This window comes from Balaenoptera acutorostrata, chromosome 20, assembly GCF_949987535.1.
Source record: "Balaenoptera acutorostrata chromosome 20, mBalAcu1.1, whole genome shotgun sequence".
In the NCBI taxonomy this organism is placed as follows: Eukaryota; Metazoa; Chordata; class Mammalia; order Artiodactyla; family Balaenopteridae; genus Balaenoptera; species Balaenoptera acutorostrata.
The window spans coordinates 19,037,023-19,061,182 of record NC_080083.1 but is presented as its reverse complement, the minus strand read 5'-3'; the positions used below and the strand labels follow the sequence as shown (position 1 = coordinate 19,061,182).

At 39.4% G+C, this 24,160-nt stretch overlaps 1 protein-coding gene across 2 annotated transcripts in view; it reads left to right on the top strand.

The window, feature by feature from the left end:
* Window positions 1-24,160, top strand: part of MYO1D (myosin ID) — a 355,807-nt gene that overhangs the window by 170,237 nt on the left and 161,410 nt on the right. Inside the window, exons 17-18 of one of the 2 annotated variants that reach the window (XM_028168535.2) lie at window positions 3,849-3,897; window positions 7,955-8,339. The exons of the other annotated variant lie outside the window; for it this stretch is intronic. Coding sequence (XP_028024336.1) covers window positions 3,849-3,897; window positions 7,955-7,962 — 57 coding nt within the window. The 3' untranslated portion in view covers window positions 7,963-8,339. Of the gene's footprint in view, window positions 1-3,848; window positions 3,898-7,954; window positions 8,340-24,160 lie in introns of those variants that run through there. 2 annotated transcript variants of the gene reach the window in all.

The window sequence follows — 24,160 nt, the reverse complement described above, 5'->3', positions numbered from 1 at the left end:
TTCGAGCCCTGGTCCGGGAAGATCCCACATGCCACAGAGCAGCTAAGCCCATGCACCACAACTACTGAGCCCACATGCTGCAACTACTGAAGTCCGTGTGCCACAACTCCTGAGCCCGCGTGCTGCAACTACTGAAGCCTGTGTGCTCTAGGGCCCGCGTGCCACAACTACTGAGCACGTGTGCTGCAACTATTCAAGCCAGCACACCTAAAGCACTGAAGCCCATGTGCTCTAGGGCCCACATGCAACAACTACTGAGCCCGCGTGCTGCAACTACTGAAGCCTGCACGCCTAGAGCCCGTGCTCCGCAACAAGAGAAGCCACCACAATGAGAAACCTGTGCACCGCAATGAAGAGCAGCACCTGCTCGCCACAACTAGAAAAAGCCCATGTGCAGCTATGAAGACCCAGCGTAGCCAAAAATAAATAAGTAAATATTTTTAAAAATTAAAAAAGAAAAGGCGGCTCATGTATCACAAGGACTGCCCTGGTTGTTTTTTCCCAATTAATAATTTAATATTATTTTTATGTTCTTGTATTTATTTGTTAAATTCGCATTTTTCATTCTTTTTTTAATTAAATTTTATTGGAGTATAGTTGCTTTACAACGTTGTGTTAGTTTCTACCGTACAGCAAAATGAATCAGTTATACATATACATATATCCCCTCTTTTTTGGATTTCCTTCCCATTTAGGTGACCAGCACTTTACATTCTTATTGTTGGGTTATATTATAGTCCCAGTCACAAGAAGGATCTTGTGAAGAGTTAAGAGTGACTCATAAAAGCATGAACGTATAATGAAAATAGCAAATTCTGAAACTGAGAATAATATCATCACTATTAATTATAAGTAATCGCAAAGGTTAATATAGGTCTGAGTATAATAATTTTGTAAACCAACCAGAGAAAAAGTGTGAATAGAATCATTATCTGAAAATCAGATTGTATTGGTGTAGTTATTCATTTGCTCCTATTCCCTGATGTATTGTTTATTGTGCAACTTTGTCAAGTAGTAGCATGAAGCTATGGGGCTTTCACGTTATTTTCAAACAAAGCTCACCGGCTTCTTTGTGAAACCAGTCAAGTGTTTTATTTCTCAGACTAAAAGCAAAATGATTATCTCTCATATGAAATTGATTACTTTTGCCCTTAAATTAAAAAAAAAAAAGCTACTAATATAGTAGCTAATCTTTACTGAGTGGCAGGCAGTATTCTGAGCATTTTGCATATATTAACTAAATCTTTATAAGAACTCTGTGAATGAGTGTCTATCAGTATTTTTCATCTAATAGGAAAGGGAACTTAAGCCCCGTGAATAGCTTGAGTGCCTTGCTGGAGATCACACCAATAGTGGACCCCACAGCTGGGATTTGAACCCAGTGGTGCAGGCTTCTGCACACTTTTAACCCCTATTCACTTATACCACACTAGCATCATTCAGTGTGCACTCCTTATAGGAAAAACAGGTATGACTCACACTATTGAAGAAAAGTTTATAAAACCAGCCACGAAGATGATGATGGCATCATGCTCCGAGAGAAAGAAGAAGGTGATTTGGCCCTAGTGCTGTCTGAGTCATTGACTATTGAGTATGTGAACTGAGATATATCTTTACTACGATTGGAAGGAAACACTGATGTTTCCTGTATGAATCAGCTCTTGACATATGTACGGTAATGAAAAGTGATCAGTGACTCTCTTTTACTGAGAATACATGCTCCAGGAGAAGAGTTTTACTTGTTGTGGTAAAAGTTACTTTCGAGCCAGGAGTGGGTTGGGAAAGGTGTGTCTGGATGACTGTGGACAAAGCATGAGCTGAATTACAGGAAGGGTGGGGGAGGCATGGCTCTGTGATAAGAGAGGTTGCCCCCAGTGCCAGTCAACTCACTGCTTTATTCATGGGGAATATTTATGGTCAAAAATACGCTGCTTGACCTTGGCTAGTATTGAAAGAAATAAAGAAAAATGTGCCTTTGATCAAATGACCACCATTGACATTATGTCTTTTCAGTAGGAGGTGAGAAGAAACGGGTAGCTAATGTCCTTTCCAACACTGTGACGTGTGGCCGGGTGGGAGAAGGGCACTCGTGTATTTTAAATGAGTAATAAACATGGATTTGTCCATTCATTACTGAATAGGGATATACAACGAACAAGACAGGGGTCCATCCAGAGGAAGCTGACAGCTGAGGCAGAAGGGAGATGTGTTAGCACTCAACCAGTGCAGTAGAGTAATGGTGACACTGTTGAGTAGGTAACGACTGCCAGGTGGGCTCAGAGAAGCGTCACCCACCTGAGCTGGGAGAGAAGGCTTTTTGGAAGAAGGAGAGATGCCAAAAAGTTGGAGAACAACTCTGTTAGATTCACGTTTTACTTGAAAGTCCATTGTAGGGAGGACAGATCTTAATCTCTATTTCATAAACCATTTATACAGATTGAGTTCATTGGAGCTGGGTCATTGATGTGATAGCAGGTTAATTGGCACTAAGGTTAGTGGGTAAACTAAACTTCCTATGACAAAAACAGGGAACAAAGTTCTACAAAAATACCAAACAAATGTTGCTTTCCATAATAAATGTATACTAGTCTCAGTCCTTGGAATTACTGAAACTGCCCTTTCAATGTGACAGGAGAGTTCTTTTGCCCTCCTTAGAAATTAGGACAATTAAGATGCAAATATACATGGTAGCCATGCAACTCGTGATGACAGAATTAAATTTAGCTGAATTTTATCACAAGTTTATAAATATTTACTAACCTTTCCCCTGTTTATCTAACAAGAGGTAAAGAGCTAGCTCTGGATTTGTCTTCTCAAAGCACCTAGGTCAACAATTTCCATTCTGTCATGGTTCCTCATTTATAACTGCTAGTAAAGGCTGGCAGCCTCTGATTTGATTGGGGGTTTTTTTCTTTGTTTGTTTTTGGTTGTGGCTTACAATATTCTGTTTCCACACTATACTGTACAAAGTCTCTGCAACTTGACAGAAGGGGTGCAGAGGCAGGAGCGTATTTGGAGGAACTTAATAGTTTGGGGCATAGTTCAAAGTGCCTCTGAGACATTCGAGTCAAGATGACCAGCATATTGGATGTATGAGTCAGGGAAGCAGAGGAAGTAACAAATTTCAAGTAAGAAGGAATGATCAGCAGTGTCAAACACAGAATCATCCAACAAAATAAAGGACTGAAAGTGCCCACTTAATCTGGCAATTGGGAGATCACTGGTTTATTAATAACCAGCATGTTAAAGATGATCAGGATGAAAGGCAGAGTACAGGAAGAGAAGAAAAACACACCAAGTACTAGAATCCTCCAGGAAGAAAGTATGTTGAACATTTATTGGTAACTCATGGTAATATGGTAATGAACATAGGTATGGGAAAGTATGTATGTTCTTAATGAAGAAATCAAGGAGTATTTATCATTTACAAGACATTTAATAAATGATTATTGAATGTTGAAGCCTTTCCCCTACATATGTTACTAAGCAGTCCTAATAAAATAACATTATTCAGTACAAGTCATTGATTTTTATTATTGTGAAGAAAATTTCTATTGATTTATCATGTAAGCCAATAACTGATGCCATTTAGTATTTACATATTGACAAATGCAAAGCCCTTTTAGAACAATAAAAATGCTTCAGCAAAAATTTAACAGAACAACAGAGCATCCTTTCTTCTCTCTCTCTCTCTCTCTTTCTTTCTTTCTCTCTCTTTCTTTTTCCGTACCCCCCTCCCCACCCTTTTCCTCCTCCCACCCAACTGAGGAATAAAAAAGATAAAAGCATGTTTGGAAAATAATGATGACATGTCAAAAATAATTTGTTTCTTATTTATCTCCTCTCAGATACTGCCAATAAGAAGCCACTGCCGCCCCTTCCCCAGCCTGTTCCCCTGTAAGTTGGAAGCAGATGATTTGCTCTCCTGAAAGAGCAGCAAATCCGTTGCCCGGGTGATATCTCATTACTAAGGCAACCAATTTGGTGCATCAGTGTGAATCCCAATTTTAAAATGTAATTATGCCAAGATATGTACATATGCTTGAGATTTGCTTAAAAGAAATCTGTTCTCCTTTGGAAGGAAAACATTTCCTATGTCAGTTGAAAGAAAGGGGGAAATACTTCTTTTATTCTTTGCTAGTTAAATACACCCTTCAACTGAGCTCCCACCATGCTTAGTGAAAGAGCTTGCATTCGTTCTCTCTCACCACTTTTTTTTTAACTTGAGATCTTCCCTTTCCAAGACACTTCTCTCTTGAGACCTGTCACTCATAACCCAGCAGCTGTTGTCACCATGACAACATTTTCTGGCCCCTATAGGTGGTGAAAGGAAAAAAAAAAAAAAAGGCTCCATTTTCATTGCACTTTTCTTTTTAATTGCTGGGAACTCAAGAGATTGACTCTTTGTAAGGAATTAATTAGTGAAGGGGAAGTGATTCAATGAATAGGTGTTAACATTAAATTAAAAACTTGTGAACAATTCAGTGAGGATTGGTATCCCGGACTCAAATGAAAGATCTTATAGATAGGAGGTGTATACCAAAAGCTTGGCTGGAGGAAGACAGCCAAGCCAAACAAAATACCATCGAATCACTGCTGAGCAATTAATTTTTCTTCCTCCTCGACAAAAATTATTGTTTAAAAATTAAAAACGTATTTGGGTGCAGGGAATATTTAATTACCAATCTTATTAAATAATGAAACCCATGCAACTCATTAAGTTTCCCATTTGCTGAAGCTGCCAGGAAGCTCAGGGTTCAGATTTGTACTCAGATCCAGGAACCATTCTTAGCTGGGGTTTCAAATGTGACTGTCACCCTTCCTACTGAGACCCCCACCCATTGCCTACCTGTCCTTTTATCCTCAGTTGGGTGACTATGTTGTCTATGTACCTTTTTTAAAAAAAATTTATTTATTTTATTTATTTTTGGCTGCGTTGGGTCTTCGTTGCTGCGTGCGGGTTTTCTCTAGTTGCAGCGAGCGGGGGCTATTCTTTGTTGCGGTGGGCGGGCTTCTCATTGTGGTGGCTTCTCGTTGCGGAGCATCGGCTCTAGGCGCATGGGCTTCAGTAGTTGTAGCACACGGGCTCAGTAGTTGTGGCTCGCGGGCTCTAGAGTGCAGGCTCAGTAGTTGTGGCGCACGGGCTTAGTTGCTCCATGACATGTGGGATCCTCCTGGACCAGGGCTCGAACCCGTGTCCCCTGCATCGGCAGGCGGATTCTTAACCACCTTGCCACCAGGGAAACCCCCTTGTCTATGTACCTTTTATGTAAGTTCCCTCCAATCCTTTTGGAAGTAATTGGGTGACACATACTAAAGGCAACGATGAAAATATCATAATGGGTATTCACTACCTAGTGGCAATGCTGATATTTCACATAAAATATCACCCCCCAAAAAAGATGATTTTTAAAACTGCCTTTTTAAAAAGGCCTTTCTGAAGTACATACTTTTGCCACATATTTCATTAAGCCAAGACACTTTATGGGTGACAAAATATATCCTCATATCCTATTAGGTATATAAAAGAATATATGTGGTTTAAGTGTAAGGGCTATGGTGTTGAGGTTTACTTTAGTCTTTTTCTTGCTATAGCACCAAGAAATCTAAGTGTGTCAGAAATTGCTTATATCTTTGTCATGGCACATTTAAACACATTCTGCTTGGACTATTAAGTTTTGCTAACCAAAAAAAAAGTTTATGAAATATTCAACATGTTCTGGGAAATGTATCATTATTGCGTATATTTAGAGCATTCAGTTTCTCTTTATGGGGAGACGTATAGTGGCTTTAAACTCGATCTTTTTCATTTCAGCACATGCAGAGTATAAATACCTTTAACATACAAAAGGCCCTTCCAAAGAAATGAAATAAATACCTCACTAGAAAACTGAGGAAAACTATAGACAATCAGTCCACCAAAAAAAAAAGAAAAATGGCCAGCAACTATATTTTCACCTATCAAATACTCAGGGTTTGTTTTTTTTTCATTTAATCCTACCCAGTGTTGTTGATGATATGTTTACTACCGGCATGAGAGTAAATTGGTGAGAACTTTCTGGACAGTAGTTTAGCAATGTGTTTCCAAAAAATCTAAAAGTTGGGTTTGCCTCTAATCTAGCAATTATACCTGTAGAAATTTATACTAAGGAAATTCTTGAAAATTCATGTAAAAATCCAGTTGTAAGAATTTTCTCTTCAGTATTTCTCATGAAAGTGGAAAATAATGGAGAAAAATGTTAAGAAGTGAGTCATATAAATTGTGGTAGATCCCTACAATAGAAAACTAAGCAGCCATTAACAGTGACAATATAAATAAATTTAATAACATCGAGTGCTCATGATAAATGTTAAGTGAGAATATATGTTACAAAACAGGATGTTCAGTATGATTCCTTTTTAACCACATTGTTAATTCTAGACATACCTACACATGCATGCATGTGCATGTGTGCATGCATGTGTGTACACACACACCCATTATATAGACTGAGGAGGAGTCATTCCTTTGGGGGGGCTTTATTTATAACTAAAGAAAATTTAGGGCTATTTATTTATATTCAGTATTTTTTGTCAGAAAGTCTTACTGTTGCCAAACATCACTCTCCATTCAAATTCAGTACTACAAGGAGAATCTGTATTTTTTTTTTATTGAAGTATAATTGATTTACAATGTTGTGTTAGTTTCTGCTGTACAGTAAAGTGATTCAGTTAAATATATATGTATATGTATATATATACATATATATATTCTTTTTCATATTCTTTTCCATTATGGTTTATCACAGCATATTGAATATAGTTCCCTGTGCTCTACAGTACAACCTTGTTGATTATCCACTCTATATATAATAGTTTGTATCTGCTAACCCCAAACTCCCAATCTATCCCTGCCCTACTCCCCTCCCCCTTGGCAACACAGGTCTGTCCTCTATGTCTGCAAGTCTGTTTCTGTTTTGTAGATAAGTTCAATTGTGTCATATTTTAGATTCCACATATAAGTGATATCATATGGTATTTGTCTTTCTCTTTCTGACTTACTTCGCTTAGTATGATAATCTCTAGATCCATTCATGTTGCTGCAAATGACATAATTTCATTCTTTTTCATGGTTGTGTAGTATTCCATTGTGTATATGTACCACATCTTCTTTACGCAGAGACTCTATATTTTTAAGAAAATTTAATTTCAAAATAAGATGTTTACTAGCCAGTTGTCCTGAGTTGGTCTTATTGTATCTGTGTAGATACAAACACCCAAAGAAATCAAACACTCATAGAAAATATGTCAGTGACAAATATCCTCGGGGAACTAAAAATACAATCAGGCACTCGTGATTTAAATGCAGGTTACAGACCAAGTACTTTATTCACAAGTTTACTGTACTTTAAATGGATTATAGGGCTTCCCTGGTGGCACAGTGGGTAAGAATCTGCCTGCCAATGCAGGGGACACGGGTTCGAGCCCTAGTCCGGGAAGATCCCACATGCCACGGAGCAACTAAGCCCATGCGCCACAACTGCTGAGCCTGAGCTCTAGAGCCCGCAAGCCAGAACTACTGAGCCAGTGCGCCCTAGAACCCATGCTCCGCAACAAGAGAAGCCACCACAATGAGAAGCCCACGCACCGCAATGAAGAGTAGTCCCTGCTCGCCACAACTAGAGAAAGCCCATGCGCAGCAATGAAGACCAACGCGGCCATGAATAAATAAATAAATAGATTTATTTTTTAAATGGATTATAAATAGGAACAACATAGAGCTGTAATCACATTGTTTCCATCTAAAATTTTAATTGTCTTTATTATAAAGTAATACGTATTCATTGTGAAATTTAAAAATATACTTAAAGAAGGAAATAACATCATCCATCATCTCACCACCAAAAGGTAACTACTATTAATGGTTTGGAAGGTGTCATAACAGTCTTTGTCCTACTCTCTCTTACACACACAGTTTTCTAAATTGAAGTCATGCTGTGTACACTGTAAAGGGCTGTTCCAGATGAAAATCGGCAGAACCACGGTGATGGTTGTGGTACGGGGTCCCTGGACCACTTCTGTGTGATCTTCCAAGCTTCTCTCCTTGACCCACATCTGCAAAGCATCACCATCTGAGTTTTAATGATGTTGTTCCTCTGTTCAAAAGCCCTTCAATCACCTACAGAATTCAGACCAGGCTCTGCCGGCATCTTTCACTGTGCCACCACGCAGCGTCATCGTGTTTTTCCCTGCACTCTCACGTACATCTCTTTCCCACCTGTGCGCTTTACACATACCATTTGCCTTGCCTTTTGTATCTTCAAATTAGACTCCACCCCCTCACTCAAGCCCTCCTGGCCAGACTAGTCTAAATAAAGTCATCTTTACTTCCTTCACCAGCACCCATTTGTCGATTTTATGTGGCTCTCTGAGGCGGTAACTTCAACAGGAGGTAGGAACTGTGGGCCTGCTGTTAGTTTGGGGGTTGTGTAAGGTTTTAGGTCATCACTTCCTTTACCTGTAAAACGATAGGCTTGGATATGGGCACATCTGTTACAATCAAGTATGAGGTGTGTTATGAGTAACTTGGTACTAATAATAAGTTAGCAAAGATAATGAATTAATTGGTAAATAGGAGCTGATGCGAGGTTATTTCTATAAAATTTATATTTGCTTTCTTGAGTGGGCAAGAAAGGCCCATTTCAGGGATGGTACAACCCCCGAGGGTTGTTGCACGTGTGTTGCAAGTGTGTTGCACGTGTGAGTGTCCTTCCTAAAGTGTGCCGTGGAAGAGTCAGGGCAGAGAACCTCCCAGCTGATGGTTTATAAGAGGTCTTCAGCTCAAAGATTCCCTCCGAATTCTAAGATTTCTGTAGTCTGTAGAGCATCTATTAATTTTGCACCTTTGTCTTCTCTCCTCAACCAGATTATAAATTGTTGAGGGAAGCAGTGTCCTTATGCTTGTTTGTACTCCACCCAGGGGCCCCAGCATGGTGCCCTGTGCACAGTGGCTCACGTGGTATTTTGACAATAATGTAGTGTCATGACTCAGTACTAGGTGCTCTGGGATTATAAAGGTTCCTATTAGCTATGTTATGTTTATTAATACTTAAGAGCTAGTCATATGCATTTAAATGAGGTACCTTCATCATACCAAGCAAATGGAGTAATTAGTAGGCATAAGAGTTATTCCTAACTGGGAAAGAAGCCTTTAAGTTTTAACTCTGCTGCCAGAGTTGAAGAATCGCTAATTTCTGTGTAATTTCTAGTCTCTACTGCTGCCTGACAAGCAGGTAGTTCTTGGCTTCAGTCAACCACAAGGCACTTGGTTTCCAATCCCAGCTCCAACACTTACAAGATGAAACTTTGGGACCTCTCTGTTCTTCAGTTTCCTCATCTGTAAAAGGGAAGTAAGAGTACCCACCTTATAGTATGGTTGTGAGTATTAAATGACTTAATATATTCAACATACTTTGATCAGTGCCTAGCATATGGCAGGTACTATATGTTTGCTATTCTTATTAACATTGATATTATTAATATTATTATTGGTTTGGGTATATATCAGTTGACCGTTGGCATAATTATGCCACAAACCACCTGTATTGGTTTCCTATGATTACTATAAAAATTACCACAAACTCGGTGGCTTGAAACAACAGAAATTTATCCTCTCACGGTTCTGGAGGCCAGAAGTCTGAAATCAGTTTCACTGAGCCAAAATCAAGGTGACATCAAGGCCACACTTCCTCTAGTGGTTGTAGGGGATTATCTATTCCTGGCTTCTTCCAGCTTCTGGTAGCTGCCAGAATTCCATGGTTTGTGGCTCTAGTCTCTCCTTCCATAGTCATATGTCTTCCCCTCGTCTGTCTTCAGATCTCCTACCACCTGCCTCTTATATATATATATGGGATTGCATTTAGGGTCCAAACAGGTAATCCAGGATAATCTACCCATCTCAAGATCCTTAACCTAATCACATCTGCAAAGTCCTTTTTTTGTCACGTGAAGTAACATTTACTGGTTCCAAGGATTAAGAGGTAGAAATCTTTTCGTGGGCGGGGGGTGGGGATTGTTCAGCCCACCACATCTCTAAAACACAGTGGCTATAACAGTCAGAATTTACTTCTTCCTCATGCATCGAAGGTTTGGCCATTTTTGGCTGAGCCCATCCCAGGCCGTGGGCTGAGTACAGATTGGCTCCACATGTGGCTTATTTTTTTCTGGTGTCAGTGGATCCCAGGGGCGTGTTCTTCTCATGGTTAACAGCAAAAGCCTAAGAGGGCAAGGCTGACCACACAAGCACATTTCAAGCTGTTCAGGTCACATGCATATGTATCTCGTTGACCAAAGCAGGTCACATCAATGGGGTGACCCACGTAGGTCAAGAGGAAGGGAATAAATATTTGCTATCATAACAACTTAGCATGGGGTTTTCTGTAGATGACAGCTAACTTAAAGCTACATTAACAATATATGTATTTGGAAGAGGAAGAAAATCCAGGATTCAAAGCAAAGTTATTTAGTAATAAGACAGTTTCCTATAGTTGTTATTTGAAGGTTAAGTCAAGAAGCTATGTGTTTTGTAGTCTTAGCCTGGCCAGATACAGTCCTGAATGTGGTGATCACGGAAACTTGTTGCATGATTTTTGATTTAGAGGATAAACCTCCACAGACGTGGAATGAGCTACCCAGCTCCTTTTGCCATAATGTAGTGACTCGGTGAACTCCTTGGAGATGTGAAAAAGAAGCAAGAGTTTTCTGCCCCTCTGGCAGAACAGAATATGTGCTGGGTAGCCTTGCAAGAAGAGAAGGGAACTAGAGAATACCTGTCAGCTGCTGAGTTAAAGCCAAAGCTACATTAATTACAGTATCTTCTCAGTCATCCTTGACCTATGAGCCTGAATAGATAGTTCATCTAAGTGATCTGACCAAGAGCTGGTTCCTTATACATTCATTGGAACCTGATTTTTGTTAATTTGAGAACTAGTATACAATATTTGTATATTTGAATTGGATAGAATTTCCCAGTCTAGGGGTTTTTTTCCCCCTCTTTCCTCTCATTCCAGTAATAGAGAAATTAGATTATTCTCACAGGCCCAGTGAAAGAAAGGAATAATACACAGTAGAGTCTATGAGCTCTTTCTCAGTCTCTTTGGCTCCAGGACAGAATAAAGGATGTACCAGGTCACATTTTCCTCAGTCACTTGATAAAAAGCAGTGACACTAAGGTGTTGACTTGTGTCAAGGAAAAAAAAAAAAAAAGGAAGAAAGTAAAAAAGCAAAGGGGGGACTTTTCATGAAAAATCCTGTAACTGGGATGAATGGAATTAGGAACTTAATTTAGAGTATCCATATTTAAGATGAAGATTTTTACGTTTTTAGTGAAAGAAATTCTTTTAACGTAAACGAAACATTCACTGAAAACCAGACTTTTTCACGCCTCGTGTTCCTCACTGGCAAACTGGCAGCAGTTTGCCAAGCAGATGCTCATTCATGCTAGACTGCTCTAGAACCATCAAGCGTCACCACTGATCTTGAAATTCCATTAAGGCTTGAGAACTGCATGGCAGCTGCCGTGTGTCACTTCCTTGAATGTTTCATCATTTGCTTGGCTCGGCTGCACCGCTGTGTAACGGGATGAGTTCTCTGCTTCTCTTAAGTGAGCTCTTAAACCCTAAGGTTACTTGGTTGTCAAACATTCCGTGGGGCCTTTTTCACAGATAAGTAAGTCTTCTTTTAAACTTGTAATAAAAGATCTTTAGTGTATTCAAGCCAATAAGTATCCATTCATTCAACAAATGTGTTTATTGCCAGGCACTCTTTGGAGACACCGGGATGAATATAATAGAAATAGTCCTTGTCTTCATGCAACATACATTCTAATTGAGGAGTAAGACAGAAAAACTTAGTCAACAAATAATTATAAATTATGTAACAGGCATGAAGGAAAGGAAGGCCTGAATTGGGACAGTCATTCAGAGGACAAGGGAAATGGGCTGGTCAGGGAAGACCTCTCTGAGGAGGTGACATTAAAGTGAGACCGAAAAATTGAGAGCGAGCTGACTCTAGGAGAAGTCCAGGGAGAGGAGATGCAAGCAGAGGGAACTACATAAGCAAAAAACTCTGCAGCAAGAGAGGGTGTGAACATTTGGAAGGCATTTTCAGCAATATCACTGCCGCGTCTGTGCTTCTGTCACTTTTTTTTTGTTTTTTTTTAGTACTGGTGCACATTCCTTTCTTCAAGGCTCAGTGCAGCAGAATTTCTGTCTGTGAAGTTTTCAGCTGGAATTTGGGTTTAGGTTTTCTGGAAGGATACCTGGAGGGCAGCTAAGGAAGAGTTCCCTGAAATATTGATCACAAGCCAGTTGAGATGAGTGAAAAAGACCAAAAAGAAGGGTAGAGTTTGATGGTCCGAAAATATTTCACAGACAGAAAGAGCTGTTTATTGGCAAGTCTAACGCTGATGTTCGTTCTAAAAGCAGTCTGATTATTCTCTAAATCCAAGATATGGTTGAGCTGACTTTGTATGAAAATGCTGATTTAATATGACTTATATATTAAAATCTATAGAATATACCCTTTCACTATAGCTTACGCCTTTTGCAGTCAAGTAGTTTTATGTATGTGGGTGGGTGGGAGTGTGGCTATATATATATCTCCTGATTATTATATATTCCTGATTATTTCCCAGTGATTTTTTTATGCAGCTATTTCAGAGGCGACATCCTCATAAAGATTTCCAGTGTTAACTCTTCTTAATGCCTGACCAGGTAGGATCTGACTTAGATTCATTCCACTCACATAAGTTTGATCCAAATAGAACATTTCTCCTGTCATACTCATCAGCCGTAGCTGGTAACTCATTTGTATTTCAAAGAATCCAGAGCTTTAGTGGGCATTTCACACATCTTTAATTATGGATAATCTACTAGAGTAGACACAGTTTCCTGCCATTCATGAAGTGATTGTGAAATAAAGGCTCTCTCCTATTTGTGATTGAGACCACTCCTCCACATAGAACTTACATTTTAACAAGACAAATTCTTTTTATAGACACACATTTAAAGTTTTTTTCTAAGAGATGTCCAATTTATTTATTTTTATTTATTAGTTAAATTTTTTGGCCACACCCCGAGGCATGTGTGTTCCCCGACCAGGGATCAGACCCACACCCCCTGCATTGAAAGGCAGAGTCTTAACCACTGAACTGCCAATAAAGTCCCTAGACACATATTTGATTTTAAAGTAGGGAGGGCCTTTCTGAGTTTAGCAGCAGCAAAAGAAGAATCATAAGGGCAAAGGTTGATACATATCTCTGAATAAACATTTAAAATTTCTGTTTCTCAAAAAATATCATTGTATATCACAATGTGTTCAGTTGCAAGGAAGGGAGAAGGGGAGAAAGAGAGAGTAGGAGGGAAGGGGAAAGGAATAGAGGGGAGGAGAGGAGAGGGAAGGAGAGGGGAGGGGAGGAGGGGAGAGCGTAGAAAGAAAACTCAACTCAGACGGGCACAGAGTGTAACGGGGATCTATTTCATACATCAGGAAGCCTTCTCTTGGGTCATCTTCTTTCTCAGTGTGGCTCCCCCTTGTGGTTGCCAGGTGGCTGCCAGCAGTTACAGAAGCCACGTTTCGTCATTCAAGGAAATCTCTTCTAGAAGTACTTGGACATTCTCTCTGAAGAGTGAGACATTTTCTTTCTCAGAAACACCTAGAAAATGTCTTCTCATGTTTTATTAGCCAGGACCAATAACCATGGCCAGGAGATGTTAAAAGGCAAAAATGCTAAAGAGCCTTTGTAAATGTAATAAAAGTTTAGCTTATTTCATATATAAAAAGCCCTTACAAATCATTATGTAAAATTACAAATATGTGATGGACAAAAACAAGGAATGGAAAGAGAATTCACAACAGAAAAAATTCAGATAGCCAGTGAATTTTTTATATTCCTAATCAAAGCAATTGAACCATAGCAACAATATGTTATCCTATATCAATCTCGTTAATTCTTTTTAACTCTTCGCATGGTAGAGTTTGGAAATGAATACTTTAGTATGTGGCATTTGGAAATGTAAATGAGTCGCAGCAGCAATTCTATTTCTAGAATTAGAATTAGAATATGTACAATGATACTCCTAAAATGATATTTTAAATTGCAGAAAACACCAGAAATACCGCACAGTAGGAGGTTGGTTAACTGAATTATATGCATGTATCTGGTTGAGTACTGTGAGGCCGTTCAGAATCACATTATAGGAGGGTATTTGATCACATGGGAAAATGTGCTTGATGTATCAAATAAAAAGCATTGCAAAGCACTTTATGATAATTATGTGATCTCAGTTTTGTGTAAAATATGTATGTAACCATAAAAGAAAAATGAATATATTTGACCGCACACAATTTTTTTAAAAGACAACTTCTGTATGGTAGTATACCATAAATAGTACCAAAAGATCATTGGCCTACTGGAAAAAATATTTAAAATGCTAATAACAAAAAGATGATTCCCTTAATTTATAAAGAGCTCATACAAATCAATAAAAGACAATCCAAAGAAAATGGATTTTAAAAATAGAAATATGCCGTTTATAAAAAAGAATTTTAAATGACTGATAAAAATATACACGTTATTTTTATATTAGTTGAAAAATTAATTATATTCCTGTTGACATCCATTTTAAATCTGTTCTGACTTGATTGGCATATAACTAAGAAACTTCAGTCTTCAAATATTATGTTATAAAACATTTCTTGGGAAAGAAATAGATTAGGTAGTAGGATTTTTCAGATTTGTAAGTACAAGGTTGTGTTTCCAATAGGATTTTCAGTAATATAGTTATAACTATGTGTACAAGTGTAAAACCTCAACATCACTGAGAAAACCTAGCATTTTAGTTTAGATTTTTCTCTAAATAGTAGCATTTCTGTCTGTCTCACCACAGCATTTTTCCAGCATGAGCTACTTAATACTCTGATCATAATAGTGTGTTGCCTGCTATTAAGATAAATCGTGCACCCAACAGCGCAGTTGTATTCTTTTTTTTCTCTTTGGCATTGAGTTATGACCAGGAATGATCTTCATAGTTGTTTTTTTTTTTTTTAAAGAAATTCACGTTCTTTTATTTATTTATTTATTTATTTATTTTATCTTTTTTTTTTAAGAAATTCACGTTCTTTATTTATTTATTTATTTATTTATTTATTTATTTATTTATGGCTGTGTTGAGTCTTCGTTTCTGTGCGAGGGCTTTCTCTAGTTGCGGCAAGTGGGGACCACTCTTCATCGCGGTGCACGGGCCTCTCACCATCGCGGCCTCTCTTGTTTCGGAGCACAGGCTCCAGACGCGCAGGCTCAGTAATTGTGGCTCATGGGCCCAGTTGCTCCGTGGCATGTGGGATCTTCCCAGACCAGGGCTCGAACCCATGTCCCCTGCATTGGCAGGCAGATTCTCAACCACTGCACCACCAGGGAAGCCCCATAGTTTTTTAATCATATTATGTTGAACTTGTGTAAATTCGAACTGTTGAAAAAGTATCTGTCCTTAGTAAGTGTACTTTTTCTTATCCTGCCATTTCGCCTTACATTAATTACAGTCTAAGACAGAAAAATAAAAAGAGGAAGCGTATTTAATGTTTACCCAAGTAATCTAAGGGGCCTTTCCCAAATTATTTCCTTTCCCCCAACATTCTGAAATTCCACCCCCCCCCCAGGAAGCATCATCACCGCACATCACCATCGGTGTGAACACTGGGAACCGATAGCGTGTTCGGGGTACAGGGATACATTGAAGAGCGCTGGTCTCAACAGAACCCTGCTGGCACCGTCACCCACTGCCTACGGCCAGAGCCAGGCTCCTAGCAAGAGCTGTGAATATGAGTCACATTCCTCTGTAGGAGCAGGGTTCTAGGTCTGAAAAATGACTGTTTCTCAAAGCCAGGTGTTTGCCAGCAAAAAATATATTAATGTATGACTTCAAGAAACTTATGTCAAATGTATTCCCCACTGTTTTTTAATGTTGAATTATTAGTAAGAGAAACATAAAGCAGCAACGTACAAATATATGTCAAGCATAAGTGCTTTAAAAACCTATTTTTAATGTATATCAAGTGTCTAGCATAAGGCCTAGTACATAATAATGAAATAATGTTTTCTCTCCCTAGTCTGAGGAGTCATAACAGTAATCAGATGAAAATCAAAGATAGTGGTTGTCAATGCCATGTGCACTTTAGATCAGAAAGAACCTTTAACCCTTAAAAATTTTTGTTCATTATCAGTAGCTGTTAAGATAGAGTATGAGTATGTGCTCTTATAAATCATCTAGTGTAACATCCTTGCTTTACAGCCGAAGCACCTGAAGCCTGCAAAGTAGTCTGTAGGGAATGCTGGCCTCTCCAGGGAAAGATTCTTTCCACTCTACCCCAACTCCCTGCCAGACAGGGAGCTGTCCCTCTCGCAGTGCTGGACTTCTTGAAAGAGCCTCACTGTGACACTAATTCAAGCTTCTTTACATGGAGGTTTCCATTGTTGTGGCCTTTGACCAGATCTCACTTTTTAGGGGATCAGTTGTAGTTGTTTCCCAGTTATCTCATAGGCATGTTTGGTTTTTCCTAGAATATCATAGGTGTCCCCTGTTTTCCTCTGTGTCCCCGATAGAAACCAAACGTACAGTAGGAATTTGGAAAATTCTTATAGAATGAACAAATGCTCAGTAATGCTTATGCCACCATGGCATGTTTTGGGATGGCATATATTGATCCCCTTCAAAATGAATGAGTAATCTGTGTACAAAGGGTTCTGTAGTTAAATTTTGGTTTTAAATTTAAAAAATTGAAATGTTTTTTAAATTTTGTTGAACAAAGTTAAAATAGGTTTACTTACATAGAACTTCTTAGAGCTTTTAATATGCTAATGTACATTATGAATCTCCAAAAAGGAATTGCAGTATGCAGCCTTCCTGAACTTACTGAAAATGGAACCCTTTTTTCAAGGAGCATTTCAAAGGCCTTATGTTCCAGAATTCACTTTTGAAACTCTATAGAAAAGAATGTTAGGATGCACCTTTGGCTGGTCCTTTCAAATACCAGTTATTATCTGAGTTTTTGAGAGACCTAGGGAACCATTCAAAATTGAGTTCATTTGCAAGCGTCTGAAACAAAGGTTACTGGGGTTTGGGGGGTTTTTTAAAGGAATTCTGCATGTTCTAGATGCTAGACATAAAGGAAGAAAAGTCAGAACATTTGTTACATAAGATAAAAGCCCAACCTGTCCCCTGACTGGTTGATGAGCCACCTCTGTCTTGGATGACAGTGGATCTGGGGGTGGACAAGGCAGCAGGTGTCTTCACACAAACTTGAAACATCCCCAGATGCCTCGTTGGATCTACTGAAATGCCCAAACACTTGACCCAAACCCTGAGGTTCTATGTCAAAAAGCAGTTCTGAAATAGCCTTGACCTGAGCAATTTTTGAAGATGAATTATCAACTTTGTACCTCTTAAGAAAAAAAAAATTTTTTAACCAAACAGAAGAAAGCAACCACTTCAATAGAGCTCCACAGGCAGTTTACTTTTGAACAAGATTGAATCCTGAAAGGCCCATCAGAATTACTTAACCTGTTAGGTGGAGTAATTTTGTTTTCGTTTATCTTCAAACTAATTGCAATTTGGGTTTTGACAGAGTTAATGTTGAGCTAGTCTTCTGACAATAATTGACTAAGAGGTTTGATTGCTTCTTGAAGTTACAGTTACAAGGAGGTTGTCAAACTATAGCATCATCATATTAGGCAACAATTGTATGCACTAAAGAATTTCTAGGCTAATGGATCTGGAGAAGGCCATATAGAAAATGTATGAGTCCCAAATGAAGGTTCACAAGTCAACTAACTTGGCAAGTTAGTCTACCAGACCAAGGTAAAGCTCAGGGGTGATCATTTCTAAATTACACTCACACGCACATAGTTAAGTTCATCAGGATAATTTATAATGATCAGGCTCACACATGCTCTTTTTTTTGTTTTTTTGGCAGGGGACGGGTCTCTTTATTTGAAGAGTTTACATCTGTTTATTGACTGAAGATCTGGTTATTTCATTTCTTTCTTTAATTTTTATTTTATATTGGAGTATAGTTGATTTACAATGTTGTGTTAGTTTCAGGTGTACAGCAAGGTGATTCAGTTATACGTATACATGTATCTATTCTTTTTCACATTCTTTTCCCTTATAGGTTATTACAGAATATTGAGTAGATTTCCCTGTGCTATACAGTAGGTCCTTGTTGGTTATCTGTCTTATATATAGTAGTGTGTGTATGTTAATCTCAAACTCCTAATTTATCCCTCCCCTCCACCTTTCCCCTTTGGTAACCATAAGTTTGTTTTCTAAGTCTGTGAGTCTGTTTCTGTTTTGTATATAAGTTCATTTATATCATTTTTTTAGATTCCACATATAAGTGATATCATATGATATTTGTCTTTCTCTGTCTGCCATACTTCACTTAGTATATTTCATTATTTCTTAATTTCTCCCCTGGGTCATCTGAAATGCTATTAATTTATCTGTAAAACCAAGGAATTTTGTGTCAAAATTTATGCTAAGAACTTACAAATTATATTCACTGGGTCTTAGTTTCTTCTTGGTACATATTAACCTGCTATTCTGGTAAAAACATGGGTACCGCACTAGCATTTTAAAAATAGCACATCAGGTCTTTATTCATTTTGTCCCTCATAGAGATATTTGGGTTGAAAAGGAATAACTCAGAAAATTTTTTCTGTCTTTGAATCTTCCTTTAAAATAACTCCTAGGAGGGGCCTTCCTTTAAAATGACTCTTCGTTAATCAATCATGAAATATTCCAAAATGGATGTCGTATTCTAAATATGATGGGGTATATGGATACCAAAGATAGATTTTGTGTATTTTACAATTTGCTCAGAGTTCAACCTGGTACCTAAATAAATTCTCCTCCACCACAGCTCTTTAGCAACCATATACTGTCAGAACTCAGCCAGAATGACTGAATGGAGGACTTAAGGCTAGAAATAGAAGAAAGATGCCTCTCCCAAAAGTTGTCCCTAGGCATGGAGGGCCTGGGAAGCTTGGAAGCTGGAATTTTGAAGGATTTCGGTTGTAGAAACTAAGAGAATATCCAATTCAAGGCAACAGGGAGCTGTTTGAGAACAGGCAGAAAAGACCCAACACCCATAACGACTAGAAAACAAAAACATGGAGAACGAGAGAAAAACAGAAAGCTGACCTGTGTTTGTTTCTGAAGCTAAACTGAAGATATGTAATTGACCTACTTCTTAACAGAGTGTTACCTAGAATCCTACATCTTTTGCAAAGTGTATCTTGTACTTTAATGACTGACAGATGTTGCTTTGAAATGCCTGACCACCAAGGAAGAGGAAAACATGGTCGAATTAAGATGGCATTATAAAACATCTGGTTAGACATGACAGACTGTGCTTATATCTACTCCTCTCAAAACCCCTCAATCAGCAGTAGGGGATGAAAATTGGAGAAACCCACAAGGACAAATAGAACCATAATGGAAACAACAGCAGAAAAGAGGCATCAACATAATTTTGGAAGTAAGTGAACATGTGGTTAGTCTCCCAAGCTGGTGGAGAAAGCTGAAATCTAAGTGCCTGCAGACAAGCAAGCCAGGTCACCCAACCATGGGGCTGTAGGAAGATTCAGGATGGGAAGGACCAGGTACCTCTGTAGGTAGGGGTGAGGGGTGGAGCTGGAGGAGTAGAATGGTTGAAACACTGTATAAAGAGCAATTATAGTGACTTCCCTGGTGGCACGGTGGTTAAGAATCCACCTGCCAATGCAGGAGACACGGGTTCGAGCCCTGGTCTGAGAAGATCCCACGTGCCACGGAGCAACTAAGCCCATGTGCCACAACTACTGAAGCCCGCGCTCCTAGAGCCCGTGCTCCGCAACAAGAGAAGCCACCGCAATGAGAAGCCCACCCACTGCAGCGAAGACCCAACGCAGCAAAAAATTAATTAATTAATTTTTTTAAAAAGAGAGCAATTATGCATCCAACTCTCCTAACCTCACAAAGTTGGACGAGCTACCTCAGTCTCATTCTGATAGAAGACAAGAAGTTTACTCTGAAGAAATTGAACCAGAGAAGCTCTGGGCTTGGGGACATCATGCACCAGTGGAGGAGAGGGGTCAGGCACCATGTTGAAATCAAGTAAATTAAGCGAAAGTCTAGATACGAAAGATTTCCTCCAGCCCCCTTCACTCAGAATTCTGGCAGCAATGAGAAAACAGTTCAAGGTACGGACATTGCTGGGGTCCCCCACAGATGGTTGGTCCCCACCTAATCACCCTGTAGTGAAGTCCACCACCCACAAAGCACACATACAGAGCTTCCAAGTGGCTTTTCACTTTTCAGTGAATGGACAGCCAAGGATCCCCAGACATTCAAGCAAGGCCTCTAGCTCAAAAGACCAAGACCAAGACAAATGGGAGAAGAGGGGATTTATAGGTAACAGATGCAATGTGGGGAGCAGCATAAAAAGTAAAACCATAATTCATCTGCTTGAGAGGAAGGATGCTTTTGTAAAACAAGAGCAACATGCTTTTAAAGGGGATATTTGGAGAACGAAGATGAGTTCTTGAAAGTGGAAAACATGACGGCGAAAATGAAAAGATTCAATATCAGGCTTGCAAGATGAAGTTGAAAACATTCAGTCACTCAACAAATACTATTTTTTTTTAAGCATCTTTATTGGAGTATAATTGCTTTACAATGGTGTGTTAGTTTCTGCTGTATAACAAAGTGAATCAGCTATACATAAACATATATCCCCATATCTCCTCCCTCTTGCGTCTCCCTCCCACCCTCCCTATCCCACCCCTCTAGGTGGACACAAAGCACCAAGCTGATCTCCCTGTGCAATGCAGCTGCTTCCCACTAGCTATCTATTTTACATTTGGTAGTGTATATATGTCCATGCCACTCTCTCACTTCGTCCCAGCTTACCCTTCCCCCTCCCCATGTCCTCAAGTCCATTCTCTACATCTGCGTCTTTATTCCTGTCCTGCCCCTAGGTTCTTCAGAACCTTTTTTTTTTTTTTTTTAGATTCCATATATATGTGTTAGCATACAGTATTTGTTTTTCTCTTTCTGACTTACTTCACTCTGTATGACAGACTCTAGGGCATACACCTCACTACAAATAACTCAATTTCATTTCTTTTTATGGCTGAGTAATATTCCATTGTATATATGTGCCACATCTTCTTTATCCATTCATCTGTCGATGGACACTTAGGTTGCTTCCATGTCCTGCCTATTGTAAATAGAGCTGCAATGAACATTGTGGTACATGACTCTTTTTGAATTACGGTTTTCTCAGGGTATATGCCATATGACCCAACAAATACTATTGAGTGGCTACTATGTCCTTGGCACTGTTCCAGGCAGTGGAGATTCATCAGTGAGCAAAAGAAGCAAAGATCCCTGGCCTAGTAGAGCTTAAATTCCAGTAGAGGGAGAGCATAAACAATACAATCATATGTAAATTACAGGTATTATAGAGTGTTAAGTGCCGGAGGCAAGAGAAGAAAATAGAGCATGGTACAGAGAGTGGAGAGTACCAGGAGGGGAGGGTGGACAAGGGGAATTTTTCCATAGATGGTCAGGGCTGGGCTCATTGGGAAGGTGACAGCTGAGCAAGGACTTAGGGAGTGAGGCAGATAGCCATGTGATATCTGGAGGAAGATCCTTCCAGGCAGAAGGAAAGGCCCTGAGACAGGAGGCCTGTGCAGGGTAGAGCAGGGCCCAGTGTGGCTGGAGTGAGCCAGGAGAGGACAGTGGAAGGAGCTGGACGGTGACAGTACCAACTTATGTGGCGCTTGTGGGCCAGGGGAGGGACTTTGGCTTTCACTCTGGGGGAGCTGGAGCACTGCAGCAGAGTTTTAAGCAGAGAAGTGACACCATCTGACTTTGGTCTTAAAAGGATCACTCGGGGGACTTCCCTGGTGGCGCAGTGGTCAAGAGTCCGCCTGCCAATGCAGGGGACACGGGTTCGAGCCCTGGTCCAGGAGGATACCACATGCCGTGGAGCAACTAAGCCCGTGCATCACAACTACTGAGCCTGCGCTCTAGAGCCCGCGAGCCACAACTACTGAGCCCATGCGCCACAACTGCTGAAGCCCTCACGCCTAGAGCCTGTGCCCTGCAACAAGAGAAGCCACCGCAATGAGAAGCCCACTCTTGCTGCAACTAGAGAAAGCCCATGTGCAGCAATGAGACCCAACACAGCCAAAATAAATTAATTAATTAATTTAAAAAGAAAAAAAAGGATCACTCGGCTGCTGTGTTGAAAATTAACTGTAGGGGGTCAAGATACTGAAGAGAGGAATTGTGTCTAAAATTCAGTAGCAGGGATGTGTGACCTGTGGCCCTAATGTTCTCTTTTTATACCTCAGTGTGTCCTCCAATTCACCCGCTCTGTTCGCCTCTATCCTCGGTTCCACCTAAGAAATGACTTGCTTGCCCTCTCCGTCAGCCTGATCCCTGCCTTGTACCTTCTGATAACTTCCTCTCCCAGATCCCATCAGGTCTCCTTCAGGGTTCAGCCCCCACTCTCTTGCATCAGATCCTAAAGCACATAATGTCTGGTTGGTTCCACTTTTAGTGTTCATATTGTTGAATGAGGGCCCCTCTGGCTCCCTGGTTTTTTGCTGAACCCCTCTAGGCATAATCAAATAAGCATTAAGCATTTGCTTATTGAATATAACATTTAATTTTCCCCCTTTAGACGCTCTATCATCAGGCTAAGTCCTCTCTGGAGGTAAGCTTTGTATGACTTGAAAAACCCCACAGTTTAAGCTCTTCAAACAAAGAGGGAAACGGGAAGATCTGTCTCATACCTTAAGTTCCAACCTTCAGACCCTTCGTGAGACGATCAACCACAGCCCTTCTCCCACACAAAGTCCTGGGGAGCGTATCCGTTTATAAGGCATTATAAGGGAAAATACATGAATCATTTTTTTGCATAGAAATCATTTGCCTCCGTAGTTTTTCACTGCCACTTTTTCTCTGATGTTAGAAAAATAAAGCCGAAGGGACTTCTGATAAAGTTGATGATATTACTGCAGGCTCACAAAATTCCTTTCTCCCAAATAATATAGTTAATATAACAGATGTAATAATGTAAACACTATTGACTTTAAATTTTTGATGTAATTATTATTGGGATTATAAAGGAGAGGTAATAGTGATGGTAGGAGAGCTAAATCACCAATTTCTGTAATTTGGATAGGGTCTCAAAGGATCCACCAAGAAATAACAGTATATATGTATTATACAGCATATGTGTATACTGTGTATATGTATGTGTATACATATAAATAAATTATATGTGTATTTAACTGCCACGAGAAGAAACAGTTAAAATAGTTGGCATGAAATGACACTGTGAGATGGGGAGGTGGGCTTAGGTGGGCAAGGGGAAGGGCTGCTGTCTTTTTTATAGCATTTTTGTGCTATCTGATTTTTCAACTACACAAAACCTAAATAAACTAAGGACACAGATGAAATCTAAAAGGTTGTCCAAAAAAAAAAAAAACTACCCCTTAAAAAGCACCTACTTATACATTTTTTTTCAGATTGTACTAGAGTCTAACCAAAAACATTTTAATAAAAAATCTTTATAAAACACTTTTTGAAAATTATAAGATTGATTTCCTATATAGATGTGACTCCAGGGGGGTCTTATTTCCTTCCTCTTAAAAAAAAAAAAAAAAAAGCAACAAACAGTATGAAACTTTAAAAATGTGTGTTCTTTAAAAAATTGAATCACAGATTTCTACCCTCTAATTGTACTCTTTTGGTTTTTCAAGATACTAAAGAAGGGACCTTTATTTTAGCACTTGGGTGAAGGCCTGACAAAGCCATGTGAGTGATAGATTCGTCCACAAGAAACGAGGCATCTTGACTAAAACAAGTTACTGTGCTGATGCCACACGCAGCAACGAGTGACTTTTCACTGCCTCTTTGTCTTTATATATTCTGTTTATACGTGAGCTCCAGGTTCATCCGAAATTGCTCCTATGTCGTGTTTTCCTCACATATCATGGTTTTTCTTGACCCATTAGTTCCTCTTTGGGGTCCGTGGATGACGTCCTCATATTTGTACAGCAGGCTGG